At 41.5% G+C, this 21,438-nt stretch overlaps 1 protein-coding gene across 1 annotated transcript; it reads left to right on the forward strand.

Moving 5' to 3' along the window:
- Positions 1–3,989: 3,989 nt before the first annotated feature.
- Positions 3,990–21,039, forward strand: LOC140731439 (anterior gradient protein 3-like). Its single transcript, XM_073052941.1, has 7 exons — positions 3,990–4,250; positions 6,935–6,998; positions 9,472–9,524; positions 15,165–15,241; positions 16,018–16,081; positions 19,489–19,572; positions 20,789–21,039. Exons 1-7 carry the CDS (start codon positions 4,151–4,153, stop codon positions 20,836–20,838), a joined length of 492 nt encoding a protein of 163 aa, XP_072909042.1. The 5' UTR covers positions 3,990–4,150; the 3' UTR covers positions 20,839–21,039.
- Positions 21,040–21,438: the final 399 nt, after the last annotated feature.

The following is a 21,438-nucleotide window of genomic DNA, read 5'->3' on the forward strand; positions in this document are numbered from 1 at the left end:
CTGATTTACAATAATTTAATTGTGAAAGTGCGCTTGATTTATCGTACAATTTCATTGGACCTCTGTGAACTACTCATCAATTTTATTGGTCTACTGTTACGAGGCAAAATGTTTACGAGGCGGCATGAAAAAAATCATGTATTAGCCGCTCCGTATTAAAGGCCGCAAAGTTCAAAGCTGTTCAAAATGTGGGAAAAAAGTAGCGGCTTAAAATCCGGAATCTACGGTACTAATTGTCTTGTCACTTTCCAAAACAGACTAAAGGTTCTCCTGCAGATAAACAGGCAGTTCCTTAAGCAACAATGGTACTACAGAAAGGCTACATGTGAATAAGTTTTCTTGAAAACTGGCTCTTGTCTGAAATAACTAATATTTACGGCAGTTTGTTCCTATGTATAGTTGTCCAACAGGCAAGGCTTCATAAACCACGGTAAGCATGCCTTGTGATGTATTTGTCAGTAGAGGGCACTCTTCACAATTTCTGAGACATTTCGTGCCTTGGAGGGAATTTCCTTACAAAGCTGTACTTCAGATTGAAAGTTTAAAAAAAAGTGATTTCAAACAATAAGGAATCAATTGGTGAATTGTAATCTTACATCAGGCGTTTATTTCCTTAAATATTTTCTACTGGATTTGAGCCTGAAGGTGAGATCAGCATTGTGACATACACTGCTGAGGCTTCTGAAAAAGTTGGCACTGATCAGATGCGATGTGCTTCCCTTAGTGTGGTGAACTAGATATACCTGTCTGACTGCTCCTGTGGCTCCTCCCACAGACCCTGCTGACTGCTCCTGTGGCTCCTCCCACAGACCCCTGTATAAAGGCGACTGTGGGCTGCTGCTCTCCCTCATTTTCCCCAGGATGTAGTGCTGTTTATTCTTCCAGTCAATAAAAGCCGATATCTCACTTCCTAAGTCTCAGCGTGAGTTATTGATGGTGCATCACTTAGGAAGGAGGACATGGCTCTATGTGCCAATCTCTCTGTCAGCTGTCACAAACTAAACATTTCTTATATCTAAAACATTCCATTCTTTTCAAAATAACAAATGCTACCAATATTATTCTTACTTTTGCAAAAAATTATAAATGTTCGAATGAAATCAGATACATTTTAAAAATCTACATAAAATCACAGCAGCGGCTATCAGCCATTCTCCATCAGTGGAAAGGCAGCTTTCCCACAGCTCCTCCTGGTCAGAGAATTTCACGTTGATCTTGCTGCTTCAGACCAAGTGAACTGACTCAGTGACTATTGCCAGTTTACTCTCTTCCATAGATGCTTCCTGGCCTGCTGAGCTTCTCCAGCACTTTGTGTGTGTTGCTTGGGTTTCCAGCATCTGCAGATTTTCTCATCTTTGGACTATCGCCAGTTGCACTCACATCTACAGTGATGAAGTGCTTTTAACTCTTGCCAAAGCAAGGACCTGGACCCACTGCAATTCGCCTACTGCCACAATAGGTCTACGGTGGATACAATCTCATTGGCTTTCAACTCAGCCTTGGATCACCTAGACAATAGCAATATCTATGTCAGGCCTGCTGTTTATTAATTAGAGCACAGCTTTCAACACCATCAGTCTTAATCAATAGACTCAGAATCCTGAGACACTGTATCTCTCTCTGCAATTGGATCCTTGACTTCCTCATCACTAAACTACAGTCAGTGTGGATCAGAAATAACATTTTCTCCTTTCTGACAATCAATACTGGTGCACCTCAAGGATGCGTGCTTAGCCCAGTACTCTATCCTCTCTACAGCTCAAATGCCATCTATAAATTTGCCAATAACACATCTACTGTTTGCAGAATTTCAGATGGTGATGAAGAGGCATATGGGACTGAGATAGATCAGTTGACAAATAAGAGAAAATCTGCAGATGCTCGAAATCCAAGTAGCACCATCCCTTTCTCTCAATTCCTCCTTCTCTGCCACATGTGCTTTCAGGATGAGGCATTTCATTCTAGAATGAAGAAGATGTCCTCCTTTTTCAAAGAAAGGGGCTTCCCTTCCTCCACCATCAACACTGCCCTCAACTGCATCTCTTCAATTTCACGCACGTTTGCTCTTACCACCAAGCTACCAGGAATAGTTCTTCTTGTCCTCACCTACCACCCAACCAGTCTCCTCATCCAGCACATAGTTCTCCATAACTTCCACCATCTCCAACAGGATACCATCACCAAGTACATCTTTCCCTCCTCACCACTTTCTGCTTTCCACAGGGATCGCTCCCTATGTGAGTCACTTGTCCATTCATCCCTCCCCACTGATCTCCCTCCTGGCACTTACCCTTGCAAGCGGAACAAGTGCTACACCTGCCACTACACCTCCTCCTTCACTACCATTCAGGGCCCCAAACAGTCCTTCCAGGTGAGGCGAAACTTCACCTGTGAGTCTGTTGGGGTCACTTACTGTGTTCAGTGCTCCTGATGTGGCCTTCCACATATTGATGAGACCCGATGTAGATTGGGTTCGCTGAGAATGTACGCTCCGTCCACCAGAACAAGCGGGATCTCCTTGTAGCCACCCATTTTAATCCCACTTCCCATTCCCACTCTGATATGTCCATTCATGGCCTCCTCCACTGTTGTGATGAGGACACACTTAGGGTGGAGGATCAACACATTTATTCTGTTTGGGTAGCCTCCAACCTGATGGCATGAACATCAATTTCTCAAACTTCAGGTATTGCCCCCACTCCTCCCCTTCCTACCTTCACCATTTCCCATGCCCCTTTTCCTCCCTCATCTTATCCCCTTGCCCGCCCTTCCCCTCCCTACCCCCATTTTCATTCTTGCATGGCCTCCTGTCTCTTACACCAATCAACATCTCAGGTCTTTGCTTCATGCCTCCGCCTCCAGGTTTCACCTCCCCACTGGTGTTTCTTTCTCCCCCCCCCCCCTCACCCCGCCCTTTTAAATCAGCTTTTCTTTGTCTTCAGTGCTGCCGAAAGGTTTCAGCCTGGAACGTCAACTGTACTCTTTTCCATAGATGCTGCCTGGCCCGCTGAGCTCCTGCAGCATTTTCTGTGTGTTAGATACATCAGATGGCTGAGTGGTGGTGCAGCAACAACCTTGCGCTCAACATATTAGACATTTACTCTGCAGATAATGACCCAACGTTATTTGCTTCTTCATCTTGAAATGTCCCGGCATGTTAGTATGTCCATATTGATCTCCCTATCCTCAAGTTGATTCCTTTTCAAATACCTGGGACTAAAGGGACTCCCTAATTTCTGTATAAAGCAAACCAGACAGAAACTCTTACCACGATTGAATCTTTCCACTTCATACATCTATCTACTTTCATGTCATTTTTACCCCAACAGCCTGCTCTATTATGTAATTCAATTGTTCCTTTATAATTTATCATGAAATAGTTTTGTATTGCTTTTCCAGTATAATATGCAAATTTTTAATCTATCTATAATAATGTAAAATTATTTGATGAACAGAGACTTTGAAGCTTTAATACAACAGATACAGAAATAAATGAGGCAAAACTGCATGAAGTGATTTAGGTCAGTTCCAACTTAAAAGTTAGCTTTATTGCTGGGTGTAATAAGTTAAATCATTCTGCAGGGCAAGTTACATTGAATTATTGGCTTTATTCCAGTACGAATAGGATTGAGCCCAGTCACCAGTATAAAGTTTAGAATGACTGTACTGTTTTCTATTGGTGGATTTTCTTTCTGTACACCCAACATTCTCAATACGCCCAACATTGATTTATTCTCATATTATATGGAAATTAATATATGTTAAGATAGTTGATGAAGAAGTAACACATCCTTTTTCTTATTCCAACCTTGTGTTGATATCCTCATTTCTTTAAAGTTTGAGAAAACATCATTCCAAAAGATATTAAAATAAAACAGAAATACTCCAAGCATTTATTGGAATGAATGAAGTTTGAACTATGGTCCAGGTGAACGTCACAAGTTGTCATGGGAACAACTGTTTTATGAGGAGTTCATACCCCTACCTTCATTAAGTATATAATCACTTCAGAAAGTTTCTTATCAGTCACTCATTCCATGAGCAGGTCATTCAAACTGACACAGAAAAGACTTGTACAAGTAATTCTGTTTAACTTGTTCTTCCAGTTTGTGTAGCTTTCTAGAAAATAATTACAGTTTATTTTAAAACAATGCTTCAGATATTTGTTTCTGCTGTTTTCCTCCTGGTCATGATCATCTCCAGCCCCAGCACAGCACTTAAAAAAAGGATACCTCAAACCCTATCAAGAGGTATGTGATATTTACTTAATTCATTATGTAATGTTTCAGCACTGTTTTTCATGTACTGCTCTGAAGTTGGCTTCGGCATTTACTCTGAATATTACTGCATTGCCCATGAGTAGAACAATAATTATTTTTTCCAAAATTTTTGCATGGATGAAATCAAGGCTTCAGCCCCAAGAAAGTGCCAAGAAAGTCATGTGATATTCAACTTAGACACCTCATCACAAAATAAATAGAGGAATTTTTGTCTAGTTGATTGTCACCTGGATCAATGAAGAGATCTATGCAATTCCTTTTTCTGCAAGGTCTCATGCAAATACATTTTAATGATATCAAATCCCTGCTGTGAGATTCTGGAACAGTACAGATTGGAAATGTACAATCACGCTAGATTTTGAATTTGATCATTTTGCAAGGTTAACCAGAGTACAGAATGTGTTTCAGCAAAGATTTGTTGTCAGTTCTGACCTTTGTTTATTCAGAGATGACAGAGAAAATAAAATCATTTTGGTCTCCAATCTGTATCTGACACCTAAAATCAAATTAGAATCCAGAAGACATCATGAACAATGCTTATATTTCTCCCAGCATTGGTGAGTGAAAGGCATTTAATAAGCAGAGCCTATATTTACCCTTGAGTAATCTTAAATACAGAAAATGAGCATTCCACCAAAAAAGATTTAATAGAAGTCCGCAGAAGCATGCTTCTGCTTTACGACTGTTTTTCTTTATTAACACAGCAGATTTACGTTCCGGTGTTAGTTTTCTGCAAAGCTTAATTGCTACATCACAATATTTCAACATTTCTTAAACAACTGGCAAAAATTTGTTGAAATGACTGCAGATTTATTTTTGCCTTCCACACTAAAATGGAGTGAAGTTGCTACATTTTCACACAAATTAGGAACAAAAATGTGAAGTCATTTACTTCACATTGTAAGTGCCAATCACTACAGCTATGCAATTAATCATCACGTGTTGATGCTTATTTTGTAACTTCCAACTATTTTCTGTGAAATTTAAAAAAAAACTTTTTCATCATTTTCAATGTTCCTCTCCACTTATATTTTTTCTTCCTTCTTGGTATTTTTCTTTCTGTGTCTCATCTAGTAATGAATTAATATGTGCCACATTGTTGTGACAAGCAGAAAAAACACTGGCACAAATAAAAAGATGAAAGGCAGATGTATAGTTAAAGTTCAATATACCAAAGCTGCTCAACTGGGTTTTACTATTTAGCCATTATTTAAAAAATAAGCATTTTATTGTATTTTACAATGTTGAAGTACATTTAGAATAGTGAAGTTTCTGTATCTGCTTGATAGCCAAGAAATGAATTTGCAAAATATTTCTTACCTTCTTAGATTCTAAAAATCAACTATGAAAAGTAGGGAATATCTTGGCCTCATATTACTTTTGTTTTTGATTTTACATTCAAAATCTCAGATACCTATTTTTATTATTTTTTTCTGTTCTCTCTCTCACTCTCTCCTCTTTTCACTTTCTTCAATACTTTTTCTGTGCCTGATCTGACGATTTGATGTGGAATTCTTCTATCCTAACTTACAATTCTTTCTCGGTCTCTTTATTCTTTTTTGTCACAATCATTTTATCCTACTCGTTCAGTACATACACATCTGCTTTCTCTATTTACTCAGGTTGCAGATATGGTATAGTCAGATCACACTACCATAATTTGCTGCATAAAAATTATAAAACTAAATCAGCACATACAAGAATAAGTTCCCTGACATGGCAGAATCGGTGTCAGTATTAATAGCTAAGCTAATAACACTGCTTTGAAATAAGGAAGTTTGCAAGTGACACACAGATTGGCCTTGTGTTTGACCATGAGGAACACAACAGAAAAGACCAAGTTTAGTCAGCTGAGTAGAAACACAGGAAATGGAATTTAATTTTAATGGAATTTAATGGGGTATGGATTTTGGGGAGTGCAAAATGTAAGGGAATATATCGTGCAATAAATGAGTGAACATTGAATGATATGGGCAAACAAAAGGATTTTGGCATTTCTCCCCACAGGTTGCTAAAGATAGTAGGACAGGTCAATTAGAAAAGAAAACTTGCAATGCTTTCCATTATTAGTTTAGTCATGCAGTATAAAAGCAAGTATAAAAGAGATTAGGCTAGAACAGTATACAATTCTGATTTGAACAAACCTTGCATTAGAATTGATTTCTTCGGAACACAAGAGCTGAGAGAAGAAAATTAAGACAATTAAATCATTAGGAGCCTGGACAGAATAAATAAAATGTTCCTATTTCCCTTGTTTGAGATTTAAAAAGTAAGTATACAGATTTCAAGTTGTTTAAAGAGAGATATAGGGAAAAAAATTTCACCCAGAGTAAGATAGCAATCTGGAATGCAAAGGCGGAAAAGTTAGTAAAGGCAGGAGCCCTTATCATTCGTAGGTAATACTTGATTAGAAGCATGAGCTAGTTTTTTTAGATGCTGAAAGGTGAGGTTGTAGGATTAATCTGGTTATCTTTTACAGATTCTACACACACAATGGGCCAAATGGTTTGTTCACATATAATTTTGTGCAATTCTGTGAAAATGAAGAGTGCATTCTTCTGTAAGCTGCCCAACAGATTAAAATAAAAATTGAACACTAGCAACATCAGAAAATTTTAGAAAACTGCAGATTGTTATGTTTATCATTGTTTCAGGTTGGGGAGACGATTTAACATGGGTTCAAACCTATGAAGAAGGGCTATTCAAGTCAAAGAAAAGGTAATAAACTCACATTAACATTTTGCATTAGGGAAGCATGTTTAAGTTTTCAGAACTAATTGATTCTACTTTAGATAGATTAAATTTATAGCAAAACCCCAGAAGCTGCTCAGGAATAAAGTTTGGAAGTTTCAAAGGAAGGTGAATCTCTTTCATAGTACAGTGTTAAAAACTGCCCTCTGTGATTGGATATGCTGTAAACAGATTATTTTGGCCTAATTGACTTTTACTGAGGACATGTAACTGCCCTGGTAGCTCTCTCCAAAGTGCTGCTTGGATATTTAAACAAGAGGTGCCAGTGTATTTCTCAACTATTTTATGAGAAGATCACAGAGGCACTGTATTAGTATCTTAACATGTGTTAAGTATTTCAGTGAGGTACGTTTATTACTAATTGGAAACTTTTCTCCTTCTAACTATAATTTCCCCATGATTCTAGCTTTCCTCAGTAAAAATTGGTATATTCACAGGGTGTCACTCAGCATAGAGCAAGCCATTCAGAGCCCCCAGTTCACGTAGAACAACATCCATCTGCATTAATTTAATTCCATTCCCCCTAAGTTCCCAACATCACCCCAGGGGTCTGTCGCGAACAGAGAAATCGGAGAGAATTTACAGTGGCAAATTACTCCACTAACTCTCACCACCTTTCGAACTGGGAGAAATCAGAGCACCTTGGAGAAAAACGGTGCAGTTGTCAGGAGAATTAGCCAACTCCACACTGACAGTGCCAGAAGTCAGGATACAGCCTGAATCTCTGGACTTGTAAAATAGCAGGCCTATTAGCTGTGCCACTGTTCAAGGTGACATCCTAAACACATCTGTGTCCTCACTGGCAACGTGATGAAAATCAGGATGCATGTAGAAACTCCAGCTCAGTTGCAGAAACATTTCCTCCATTTTAGGAGTGCAGAAAGTTTAACCTCCTTCATAACTAACACTGGAGCATTTGACGATTTGAAGACTGCACTGATGAGATGTTGTTATCTGTAACCCAGTAAAAGATCCAACTTTTAGAAGCTGAAGAAAGAAATTGAAAGCTCAGCCTCTGGAAGGACAAGTCTTTTACAGCAAATGTCAAATGACAACAAAGAAACCCTCCCGAAATTTACATTACTTACCATACAACTCCAGGCTAAGTTACAAGCTATAACACAAAGGTTCTGTTTTAATCAATCAACCAGTTTGGAAATAAAACTGTAATTCAAAACCATTGAACTTACCTGCTGATTGCTTCCTGATGATTATGGTTAAACGGTTTAAGGATTTTTAAAGAGTAGCTTTATATATCACGTGTACATCAAAAAGGAGAGTGAAATACATCATTTGTGTCAAATCAAATCCGTGAGGATTGACCTCGTCAGCCCGGAAGTGTTGACATGCGTCGGGCACCAATGTAGCATGCACAAAACCCCCCAGCCCGACCTGTACATCTTTGAAATGTGGGAGAAACAGGAATACCCAGAGGAAGCCGATGGAGCCACAGGAACAATGTACAAATTCCCTACAGCAGTGGCAGGAATTGAATCCCAATGAGTGATCACTGGCACTTGAAACAGCATTATGCTGAGCCCAATGCCTCCACGTGCACAGCAGATCACTCTCATATTCCGAAATCCACCCCAGCGATCATTGGCAAGGCATCTTTCTCTGTTTATGGCCACAAGTCACTTGTACTCAGCCCTCCACCAAAACTACTGTTCCTGATTCACAGCTAATTTTCCACCATTGTCCCACACCCAACCACCATCAGAAATCTGGCAGGCCAAGCACACATCTTACCAAAAGAAAGGGAGAAGGAATATAACCAAATCACCTTTACTGATAGTCAGCAGAAAGCACACAAACCAGATTTTACCCATTATTTACAGCTGTACAGCTAAATAGGACCCTGGTCAGACCCCACTTGGAGTACTGTGCTCAGTTCTGGTCACCTCACTACAGGAGGAGTGTGGAAACTACAGAAAGGGTGCAGAGGAGATTTACAAGGATGTTGCCTGGATCGGGGAGCATGCTTTATGAGAATAGGTTGAGTGAACTCGGCCTTATCTCCTGGGAGTGACAGAGGATGAGAGGTGAACTGACAGAGGTGTATAAGATAATGAGAGGCATTGATCGTGCAGATAGTCAGAGGCTTTTTCCCAGGGCTGAAATGGCTAACACGGGAGGGCACTGTGTTAAGGTGTTTGGAAGTAGGTACAGAGGAGAATTCAGGAGTACGTTTTTTTTATGCAGGGAGTGGCGAGTGTGTGGAATGGGCTGTTGGTGGTGGTGGAGGCGGATGCGATAGGGTCTTTTAAGAGGGTACAAGGAGCTTAGAAAAATAGAGAGCTATGGGTAACCCTAGGTAATTTCTAAAGTAAGTACATGTTCAGCACAGCATTGTGGGCTGAAGGGCCTGTATTGTGCTGTAGGTTTTCTATGTTTCTATTCTGACTATCTCTTCTAATCCATATATCTGTTCTTATTTCAGCAACAAGCCATTACTTGTTATCCATCACTTGGAAGACTGTAAATACTGTAACGGTAAAGCTCTCATTTTTTTCAGTTTCACAGTCAGAATTATTTCATTTCATTTTCTACCCTATCAACACGGCATAGTCATTGTGCATCGTATAGAACGTGTCCTGAATATGTCTAAGAGCAGAGGGAGCTCTGCCTAATGAGCATACCTTCATTGATATTCCTTTAAAAGCAGTGAAATCTTATTTGAATCATCTTTGTAAAAAATAGTTGGTATCTCAAGTTAATTCAGAGGGTGTTCTTTCCTCTGAAGAGAATAATTTAACCTAATGATTAATTTAATGTCCCCATGCAATCCAAGATTTTACAATTCTCAGTCAATTTGTTCCTGATAGTGTCCTTATCTTAAATACCATAGGTCCAAAGGTTGAAAGTGTCAGTACCTCCAGTTGAACTGTCTTTTTGAGCATTTCCCCCTAGCCGTCAGTCTGTGGTTTTGTATTGCCATGTGCTCCTGCCCCCACTCTGGTCCCTGTATTAATGAGTACTCCATCTCTCACCTGTTTCTCATTATTACCTGTATTGCTGTCACCTGTGTCTCATTGTGCTCCACCTATCATCTGCCTCTCTGTTTATTGCTCAGTGTATTTCAGTCCTGTGTTTTCACTTGTTTGTTGCCTGATTGTGCCAGTGAGTTTTCTTGTGCCTTTCCAGCACTTGTATTGGTAATCTGTCTCTGTCTGTTGACTATGTCTGTTTCCCGATTCTGGTTTTTGGAGTTCTCTGGATGTTTTGATCTCTGCCTGAAGTTTTACACTGACTTTGTTTTCACCTTGGGATTTGTTACTCAATTAAAATCACTGTATGCCCAGTACTGGGTATGTGATTAGATCCCTGCTCCAGTGTCCTGACAGTACCATCTGGCCAGAATGGATCCAGCAGGCCCTAGAACAACAGGGAGTGATGCTGGGGAGACACTAGAACTAGCTGGACTCTATGTTCAGGGCAGTGGAGTCACTTTCAGCCAATATAGCCAACCTTGTGGCCCAGACTCAGCCACTCCAGCTGTCCCAGAGCACCCATCAATATTCTGCGACTGCATCTTCCGCCCTGCCCTCCATGTCCTCACATGTTCCCCCCCCCACCCCCATCCAAGAGCCCTCGTCTGCCTCCTCCAGAAAAGTACTTGGGTGAGCCCAGTACTTGCTGCTCTTTTCTTTCCCAGTGCGCCCTCATTTTTGAATTGCAACCAACAACCTTTCCGACTGATCAAGCTAAGGTAGCCTACGTCATCACCCAACTGTCCGGTCGGGAGAGAGAATGGGGGACAGACGTCTGGGAGGCAGCCTCACCTTACTGCACTAGTTTTCAGTTATTTTCTGAGGAGATGAGAAAAGTGTTTGATCGCCTCAAACATGGGAGAGAGGCTGCCCGTGAAATACTGCTCATGCACCAGGAGTGCAAATCTGTGTCAGATTACGCCATAGAGTTCTGTACCCTAGCCACCTCCAGAGCTTGGAACTCGGAGGGACAGTATAACACTTCCTGAATGGCCTCTCCAAAGACATCAAAGAGGAGCTGGTCACCCAGGACCTTCCTGACACCTTTGAAGCCCTGGCGGATTTGGCCACCTGTATTGTGGCGCTGCTGAAGGCGAACATCAGAGGGAGGGGTTCCTGGGGGCATTGGGTGAGTTCCAAGCTCCTCATCAGTCCACATTTCCCTGCCATTTGCCTCCATCTACAATTTCCATTCCAGAGCCCAAGGCTATGCATGTTGACTGTACCTGAAAGAGAAGCCATGAATAAGTACATTCAAGAGTTTCTGGCGGCAGGTATCATCCAGCCGTCTTCCTCCCTGCTGGTGCTGTTTCTTTTTGTGAAAAGAAGGATGGCTCCTTGCGTCCATGCATTGATTACTGGGAACGGAATGAAGTCGCTGTTAAGAACTGTTACCCTCTTCTGCTCATGACCTCGGCATTTGAACTACTGTAAGGAGCCTCAGTTTTCACCAAGCTTGATCTCTGTAACACCTACCATCTTGTCTGCATCAGCGAAGGGGACAAGTGGAAGAGGGCCTTCAACACCACCTCAAGCCATTACGAGTATCTGGTCATGCCATTCGGTCTCACCAATGCCCCCGCTGTCTTCCAAGCCCTGGTAAATGACGTTCTCAGGGACATGCTGAGTCAATTTGTTTTTGTGTATCTCGATGACATTTTGATATTTTTTTCTAAGTCCCTTGCTGAACACAGGTCACGTCTGTAGAGCTCTCCAGCGCCTTGTGGAGAACCAGCTCTTTGTGAAGGCTGAGAAATGTGAGTTTCATCACAATACAGTCTCCTTCCTGGGGTATGCTATTTCATGCAGTTCCATTCAGATGGACCAACAAAAGGTCTAGGTGGTGGTTGAATGGCCCCAACCCTCGACTCATCAGGAGTTGCAAAGCTTCCTGGGCTTCATTAACTTCTATCGCCACTTCATCAGAAATTACAGTCCACTGGCTACACCACTCACTGCTCTTACCTCATCGGCTGTCAGATTCTCCCGGTCCCCTGCTGCTGAAAAAGCATGCTCTGACCTGAAGGAGCGTTTCACCTCTGCCCCATCAACCCAACACCGACCGGCAGTTCATTGTGGAGGTGGATGTGTCTGACATAGGCATAGGAGCCGTTCTCTCTCAGCGCTCGGCCAAAGATGAGAAGGCACACCCCTGCGCCGCCTTCCCTCACCGCCTCACTCCCACGGAGCGGGATTACGATGTCAGAAACTGGGAGCTGCTGGCTGTGAAGGAGTGCAGGGAGCCAAGGTGCCATTGTCAGTTTGGACTGATCACAAAAATCTGCAATATATCCATACAGCCAAGTGTCTCAACTCCCGTCCCTGTTTTTCCCAGGATTCAATTTTACAGTGTCCTTCCGCCCAGGTTCCAAGAATGGAAAACCTGATGCCCTCTCCTGAAGATTTCCTTCCTCTGAGACCCCTGAGGTCCCCGATGTCATCGTCCCTGCTCACTGTCTCGTGGGTGCAGCACAATGGGACATTGAATCCATTGTGCAAGCTGCTCAACAGAGCGAGGCAGCCCCTCGTCAATGCCCCACTAACCGGGTTTATGTTCCAGCTCTGTCCGCTCACAGGTATTGCAGTGGGGTCATTCTTCCCGGTTATCCTGTCACCCTGGAACCTGGTGTACTCAGGCCTTCATCAGTCGGCGGCTCTGGTGACCCTCCATGGGAGATAACATTTGCTGGTCTGATACAACCCCTGTCTATCCCCAAGAGACCCTGGTCCCACATTGCCCTGGATTTTGTCACCGGTCTTCCCCCCCATCAGATGATGACATCACCATTTTTTACAGTAGTTGATCATTTCTCCAAGTCTGTACACTTCATTCCTTTACCTAAACCCAAAGAAACAGCCAAACTACCAGTACCGCATGTTTTTAAATTGTGTAAATTGCGTGGTTTACCTGTAGATGTTGTGTCAGACAGGAGCCCTCAATTCACATCCAACTTCTGGAGGGCATTCGTTAATCCTCTGTGAGTCTGTCTTCAGGATTCCACCCACAGACCAATGGTCAGACTGAGTGGGCCAACCAACAGCTCGAGACAGTATTGCGGTGTCTGGTCTCCCAAAACCCCTCAACCCCTCTGCGTGGAGTCAGCAGCTACCCTGGGCCGAGTACATCATAAACTCTCATCTGTCCTCATCCACCAGTCTGTCCCCTTTCGAGGGCTGCCTAGGCGACCAACCTCCACTGTTTCCTGCCCAGGAGGAGGAGGTTGGCGTTCCATCTGCCGAGGCATTCATCCACTGTTGTCAGCGGATGTGGAGACAGCACTCGCTCTGCCCTTCTCCGTGCCTCTGCTAGGATCAAGCGTCAAGCTGACCGCCATCACTCCAAGGCCCCACGTTACCGCCAGGGACAGCGTGTATGGCATTCAACCCCAGACCTGCCCCTCACGGTGGATTCCCGCAAGCTCGCCTCTCGCTTCATCGGCCCCTTTCCCATTGCTAAAGTCATCAGCCCTGCTGCCGTCCTTCTCAAGCTCCCCTCCACTCTCCGCCGCATTCATCTCACCTTCCATGTGTCCCGCAACAGGTCTTTCATGACCCATCCCCCATGTCCTGTCCCCAACACCCCCCTCCCACACGGCTCATCACTGGGTCAGAGGCCTTCACAGTGTGTCGACTGCTGGACGTTTGTCGCCGTGGCCTCCAGTACCTTGTGGACAGGGAAGGCTACGGTCCTGGGGAAAGGTGCTGGGTGCCCGCTTGTAACATCCTGGATTCCCCTCATCAGGGACTTTCATCGCCAGCACCCAGCTTTACCTGCCATGACACCAGGAGACATCGTGGGAGGGGGTACTTTCAGTACCTCCAGTTGAACTGTCTTTTTGTGTGTTTTCTCCCTAGCTGTCAGTCTGTGGTTTTGTATTGCCATGTGCTCCTGTCCCTACTCCTCCTCTACTCCAGCCCCTGTATTACTGAGTACTCCGTCTCTCATCTGTTTCCCATTATTACCTGTATTGCTGCCACCTGTGTCTCATTGTGCTCCACCTATCACCTGCCTCTCTGTTTATTGCTCAGTGCATTTCAGTCCTGTGTTTTCATCTGTACATTGCCAGATTGTGCCAATAAAGTTTTCCTGAGCCTTTCCAACATTTGTATCTGTACTCTGTCTGTCTGAATATCGACTCTGCCTGTTTCCTGATTCTGGATTTTGGATTTCTCTGGATGTTTTGATCTCTCCCTGAACTTTGACATCGACTTTGTTTGCACCTCCGGATTTGTTGCTTAATTAATATCACTATGCACAGTATTGGATCTGCGATTGGATCCCTGCTCCAGCGTCCTGACAGAGAGCATGCATGGTGTGAGAGTGTCACAGCTCTTCCTCTTCAATGTCAGAAACTTTCTCACCCACCTTACCACCTTTTGCTGAAATTTTCATAATACACCACATTTAGCATGCTGCATATAGTTCTCGCCTCAAAATCACATTAAGGATTTGGGAGCATTGGAAAGTATGTAGAGAATAATTACCTGAAATGCAAAACCATATATAAGACATTTCAGAGGAGCTTCTCATCTGTTTCCTGCAACCTTCTGCACCCAGCCTGAGTTATTTTCCCCCAATCCACAACTTCTGTCAAATCAGGCTCCATATTCAAAAGAGTATGCTCTGCAGTTCCCATCCCTTCAATAAGATTCCACCACCAGACGAATATTCCCGTTTCAGTATTTCAAAGGGTTGTTTCCTTTGCACTTCCCTGTTCCATTCTTCCATCCCTACAAATTACTACCCTTCCCATACAATGACATGATCAAATAGGGAGTTCAGAAGGAACCGCATCACTCAGGGAATAGCGAGAATACACAGCTTGCTACCACAATGAAGCTAATAAGAGGATAAGGAGAAAATAAAAAGATATTCTGATAGATTTAAGTAAGGAAAGCTCAAAGAAAACATAAGTGGAACACCATAGATTGGGTTGAATTTCTGTTTCTGTACTGCACACGAGGTAATCCTGCTAATTCTTTTTACCATCTAAAGTTCACAATGTAGCTGTCACGCTTGCCCATGATACAACAATAATTACACAACAAAAGTAATTTATTGCTTGATGGAAGGCAAAGTGTGAATTCAGGGCTTTCTTCTTTACTAAAAAAAAGCAAAAATGACATTATCAATCTTTTTCAGCACTGAAACAAGCTTTTGCTGCAAGTAAGGAAATCCAGGAGATGGCAGACAAAGATTTCATCATGTTAAATCTTATGGTAAGTTTTAATCGGGTTTTATTTACTGAAAGAAACCTTTAATATGTTTGCATTTCCCACTTATTCATTTACTGATGCAGAGCACACATTAAGAATTCAACTTAAAGGTGATATCATGCAGATGAATATCAACATTTCAAAAGCTCAGAATGCAAAATGGTAGCATATATTCAATCACGTTGGTCCATCCCTGATCGTCCAAATATCCAATCCTGCATCAAGAGGTTTGTTTAAAAAGTTAAATCTGTAACTCAGATAATGAGGAAAAACATGTGCTAAACTTGTGTGTACCTTTTTAGGGGATTTTTAAAAATTGATTCTAAACTGTCAGTTTTTTCGTACCCAAGATTGTTTAATACAATTGCGTTTAGCCAATTGAATTAAATGTCTGTAACAGAAAATAATGCTGATGATCTGTTCCACGTGACTACTGTGGACAATGAATAAAGGGACCACTCCAAATTTTGCCAATTTTGCCACAAACATATGAATAATAAACTTATATAAATGAGAATAAATGTTGCGGGGTAATATAGGGAACACCTTCATGAAAAGCAAAGGATTAAAAAATAAAATCTATTTCTTAATCTACCACCCTCGGGTTAAAAATTATATGCATTTCTTTTCACCTCTCCCCACATCAGGAAGCTATGACTTGAATAATAGGTACATAGGTTGAAGAAAAGATTTGTGTAGTCTGTTACAGTTCATTTCTCTGTCAGTAAAGTTTTTCAATATGCATTTTCATATCTTTGTTCTTCTGTTTGTTTTACAAGCATGAAACCTCAGACAAGAACCTTTCACCAGATGGTAAATATGTGCCCCGGATTATATTTGTAGGTAAGCATCTGGTCATCTTTGTAGATTCATCACTTAATGCTAAGCAATCCACTGTGCCAATAGTATAACTTCCAAGAGCCACATTGATCTGTGTTGTTAGTAATTATTTATTTCTTTTCTTTTGCAATGCAGTGAACATTCAGGTAATAAGTTTTTCCCGAACAGGTAAAACAAGTGTCAATGGTTGGCTTGAAGACTGAATGCTGTACTGATTCCCAAGTTGGGGCAGGTATTGATTCATAGGCTACCCATGCCTTGGATAATGAACAACAGTGAATTTGACCTAGTAAAATACATACTATTTCAAGGGATTTATCAGAAGAGTACTGCTTTAATTTTGTTTATTAGCTGCAGGGCAGGTTACAGAAAATGAATCCAGCTGTAAATAACATGTTTATCTCCATGTTTGCAGTTTCCAGGTTCAAGGCAATTCCAGAAATTTGAACATACATACATAGGCTGATATCCCTTCATTATTCAGGGAATTCCACTGATGATGGTGGTATCATCTGGATGAGATGCTAAACTAAATGTGTCTTCTCTTTCAGCAGGATTTAAAGGCACTTCTTGAAAGAAACTCGTGGGATTTATCCCTAGTGTTCTGGCCAAACTTTATCCCTTACACATCATTAAAAAGAAATATCGATTAAGACCTTCGCACTTTATGGAATTTTGTGTAAATTTGCCGCTACAGTTTCTCAATTACAGCAACAATAACTCAAATTTATATAAGATATCAGAGGTAATATAGACCATAGCAGAAGAATTACTTGCATTAAAAAAAATGCCAGACCATATGGTGCAAAATTTGCCCAAGAGGTAGATCTTTAAAGATATCATCAAGGAGTCAAAAGAAGTCGAGCACAGTTCTCAAGAAGAAATATCGGAGATCCGGTCTGAGTAGCTAAAGACACTCATATGAGAATAGCACTGCAAAAGCACCTCATTGCCTTGAAATGAATTGCAGTTCCAAAGGATATGAAAGACAGCCTGTCATACACGTCTCAGTTCATTGAAGTTATACTTCTCATGCATATCTTTCCAATTCAAGTTTAATTGTCCTGCTACCATACACATGCGTAAGGCTAAATGAAATTGTGTTCACCCAGGGCCAAGGAGCAAAACACCATAGATACAGTTAGACACAACATAGAGCACATATGTTCCCTCTAACTTTTTACATTTGTGCAGACCAGCCATCGCCCTGAGCAGGAAATTTTTATGTGGCACGTTATATAAAAGAAAGTTGCAGCTGCACAGCAACAGAGGATATGTGCACAGGAGCATTGCAGTTATTGCATGGCCACGCAGCCGTGCAGCTCAGAGAGAACATATGATAGCACATACGGTCACAAAATAATATTTGCACAAGTCCCTGAGTAACATGGCCTGAAGGTTGACGGTTCATACATTATGGCACTGGAGCGAAGAACTAGCATGCTGCCATTCCTCCCCTCACGCAGCCAAAGACAATGCAGCTTGTCTTCCAGTGAGCAAATACTGGAGAGCAGCAACAATGGCACAGCCAGCCAGCCTCACCTCCGTTTGCTCCCACTCCACCTCCGGGGCCTGCCTCCCTTGGTGTCTGAAATAGGCTAAACTGCGGCATGACATCTGGTCGGCACACGTGGATCCCAGCGCACCCACCGTGCCTCTATTCACTCCCACACCGCTTCTGGCCCCTCCGCCCCAGGTGGCTGTCACAGGCGACGCTGTGGTATGAATATGTGGTCTGTAGTCTCGCCATGAACCAATGAACTGGATTTGCAGAACTTTGGATAAGGCAAACACTTGCACCTTTTGTTTCATCCAGAGAGGCTGTTGCAGCCAAGCACACCAACATCTGTTCTTTATGATATGTTGTGTCCTACTTCTTTCTGGACTTCTCTTCCTCCCTCTCAGTTCCACCTTCCAAGCAATCAAATATGGACCAGGGAGCCTTCTATAGGAGTAGCACCCCACATTCCAGAAAGAACCATCTGTTTACATGATGCACGGGTGCAAGAGCTGGGCACATTGCAGACAAATAGGAGTTCAATAATCAGCAGGAGACCTCAGAATTGTCTGAGACTGCAGGAGAATAACAAGAATCAGCTACTTTCTTTAACATCATCTTTAGCACTACCAAAGGATCGATAGTTATTTAGCTGGCAAAGAAATTGATGAGAAGTACAGTATAATTTCACTGAACTGAGACATGTATGACAGAGTGCCTTTCACATCCCTTTCAATTGCAATTCAATTCAAGGCAATAAGCTACTTTAGCAGTGTGGTTCTTCTATCAGGTATCATGGCCACTCAGACCTGCTCATGAATACATTTGAAGGGTTGCCTTTCATTGACATGCCATGATGTAATGGCATTACCAGGAGGTATAGTAGTGGTTAGCACAACAATTTACAGTACAGGTGTCCTGGGTTCAATTCCAGAACCCGCCTGGAAGGAGATTGTACGTCCTCCTCGTAAATGCGTGAATTTCCTCTCTTTGCTCCGGTTTCCTCCCACAGTCCAAAGGCGTTCCGGTTGGTTGTTAATTGGTCATTGTAAATTTTCCTGTGATTAGGCTAGGATTAAACTGGGGGATTACTGGGCAGTGTGGCTCGAAGGGCTGGAAGAACCCAGCCATACTGTATCTCAATAAATTAATCAATTTCAAAATACTTGTGAATTCACTTTGTGTTGCTCTTTCGCTGTAGCTGGAACTTCTGTGCACTAATGCACTCAGCGCTTATTGGTACGATGGCTCAAAGTAACTTCAATGATGTACATTATGGTTTACCACCCGAATTGTCAACATTGGCTTAAACTTTCACCATCTTGAATCCAGCATGTGCTTGGAGACAGCTTCAGGAAATTCTATATCCCCACTCTGTGACTTTACAAGAATAAGATATCAAGGACTGGATTTGCATGACTTCTCTTGAATAAATTCTCCAAATGTACTTGAAATGACATAAAGTATTCTTAATGTTTTAGTACCTGCACCCTTCATCAAATGCCTAGCCGGATATCACATATACTCTATGTTGGTTTCTTCCTCCAACATATTGGAAATCCTGTTGAATTTATCACCAAAGGCTAGGGTTAATAATTAATATAAACAGGAATTATTGACTAATGTTATATAAAACAGAATAATGCATTAGATATTAGATTTTACCTAATGTGCGTGGTTCACAAACAAATGCATGCATCATATTAAGGCAGCTTTGTTTAAATTGAGAACTAATGATGTAAATTGGGTCAGAGTGTCTGAGACTTGATCCAAAAGGTTGATCATGCCATTCTGCGCATCCTCCCGCCCTCAACGCACACGCACATATTGCTCTAGCTACTGTGTTCCTCGAGCAGTTTGTCTATTGCTCCAGTTTGATTGGCTTTGTTGCTGTGCACTTTGTTTTCCATAGATCCATCTATGACTGTGAGAGCTGATATTACAGGGAGGTACACAAACCGCCTCTATACATATGAACCTCAAGATATTCAACTGTGTAAGTGTAAAGCACTTTGGCTGAAACCTGTGGTCCTCATTTAAATATGTCTTGTCGATTCATTGACAGAAGTCTTTTGTTTTGTAATTTATCTGCAGAAGGTTATGGATCAGTTTTTTTCAAGATATTGCAAAACAAAAACCTTGCAAAGTCATAGGAGTTTGTAAATCTCAGCCCATGCTTAAATATTGAAAGAGAAAGTTTGTAAGATAGTGAAGTTATTATCTGAATATTTATTAATATTTCCCAAAAGCATTGATTCCTACAAAGCACATAAGTTGCCTTTTCTAAAACTTTGGTATTATTTGATAAATTTGATGACAATTCTGTCCATATATCTTGTATATTAACATAAAGGAAACAGGTAAGAAAATTCCAAACATTCTTGCAAGAACATGGCCTGAAGTAACCCTTAACTTTGTAACTTCTTCAACTTTACTTTATGACAGAATGTTTTGTTAATTGTTTAATAAGCATTGCATTATCTGCAAGCAATTGCCAAATTCAAAACTATTTAGAATTATTCCACTTTACCTTCCAAAATCATCATGATGTTTAGATTCTGGAGGTTAAATAAGGTCCATACAAACTATCATTTGTAAATAAAGCTCATCAATTGCAAAACGTCCATGCAAATTCAGGATTTTATCATTTCAGCATAAGTATTGAAATGGCAAAATAAAACTGCTACGTTGTTACTATACTGAAAAGTAGAATAGTCACGGCTTTCGTTTATCTTATTGATTACCCCTTCCAGTAAAAAAAATACTCTTTCCCTCTCCCCTCTTCTTCCATTCCCCACTATGGCGTCTTACCTCTTCTCACCTGTCTATCATCTCTCCCACGGTACCCTCTTCCTTCCTATTCTCCTATTCTCCACTTTCCTCTCCTATCAGATTCTTTACTCACCAACCTTGCCCCTTCCCAACCATCTGGCTTCACCTATCCTCTTCCAGCTATCCTCCTTTCCATCCACCCAATTTTTTATTCTGTCCTCTTCCCCCTTCCTTTTCAGTCCTGAAGAAGGGTTTGGGCCAAAACAATGACTGCTTGTTCATTTGCATAGATGTTGCCTTGCCTGCTGAGTTCCTCCAGCATTTTGGGTGTCTTGCTTTTGTTCATCTTTTTCAATTCTAGAAAAAATATTTAAGATTCTGGCAACTGGGTCCAATGGACTGAACTGATAAAAACCCTTTATATCTTTTTCTATTTCCAGTGATTGGTAACATGAAGAAAGCAAAACGTTTGCTAACATCTGAGCTATAAAGAAGAAGAGCAGTGCCACTTGTTCTGATGTGAGAGAGAGGAAAGAGGCTTTTATTTCCTCATGTATACAAGTTAAACTGAGTTACTGATTCATGTTGATTAATACTCAAAGCCAATTTGCAAGAATATACGCGTTGCCTTAGTTTTCATTTCTGATATAGAAGATATTTGATTGATTAATAAACATTTGAATAATTATAATTTGATCAATTTTGTTTATTTTTTACATTCAATATATGATATACAAGATCGCAAGAAACATTTGTTTATAGTGAGCAGGTTCAAAGGCAGATAAGTTAGAATGAGTGAAATGAGTGGAAAATTAAAGAGGTCAATATCAACTGTTAGCAATGTGTTGCTCTAGAACAGATAAGAGGCCACAGGGTGGGTAGATTGGGTCTTATGAAGATGAGACACAGGGTCCACAGTCTTGCATGAAGATTCCTGGTCAACTATTGTGCACGAGTCAAAGGTGGTGGAAGAAACATCCAATGTCATGTTGAGCTCATGATGATGGGAACATAGGGTGACAAAGCTGAGGCCTCTGGTAAGGACTAATTGTTTAGGAACAGAGAAGGGAATATTGGGATTGTGGAAACA

Source organism: Hemitrygon akajei, chromosome 8, assembly GCF_048418815.1.
Source record: "Hemitrygon akajei chromosome 8, sHemAka1.3, whole genome shotgun sequence".
In the NCBI taxonomy this organism is placed as follows: Eukaryota; Metazoa; Chordata; class Chondrichthyes; order Myliobatiformes; family Dasyatidae; genus Hemitrygon; species Hemitrygon akajei.

Bases quoted from the DNA above. Each gene is read 5' to 3' on its own strand.
- LOC140731439 (XM_073052941.1), top strand. From the start codon at position 4,151: ATGCTTCAGATATTTGTTTCTGCTGTTTTCCTCCTGGTCATGATCATC. The intron at 4,251-6,934 runs GTATGTGATATT...TCATTGTTTCAG, and splicing joins ACCTCAAACCCTATCAAGAG to GTTGGGGAGACGATTTAACA. The intron at 19,573-20,788 runs GTAAGTGTAAAG...TTCTATTTCCAG, and splicing joins ACCTCAAGATATTCAACTGT to TGATTGGTAACATGAAGAAA.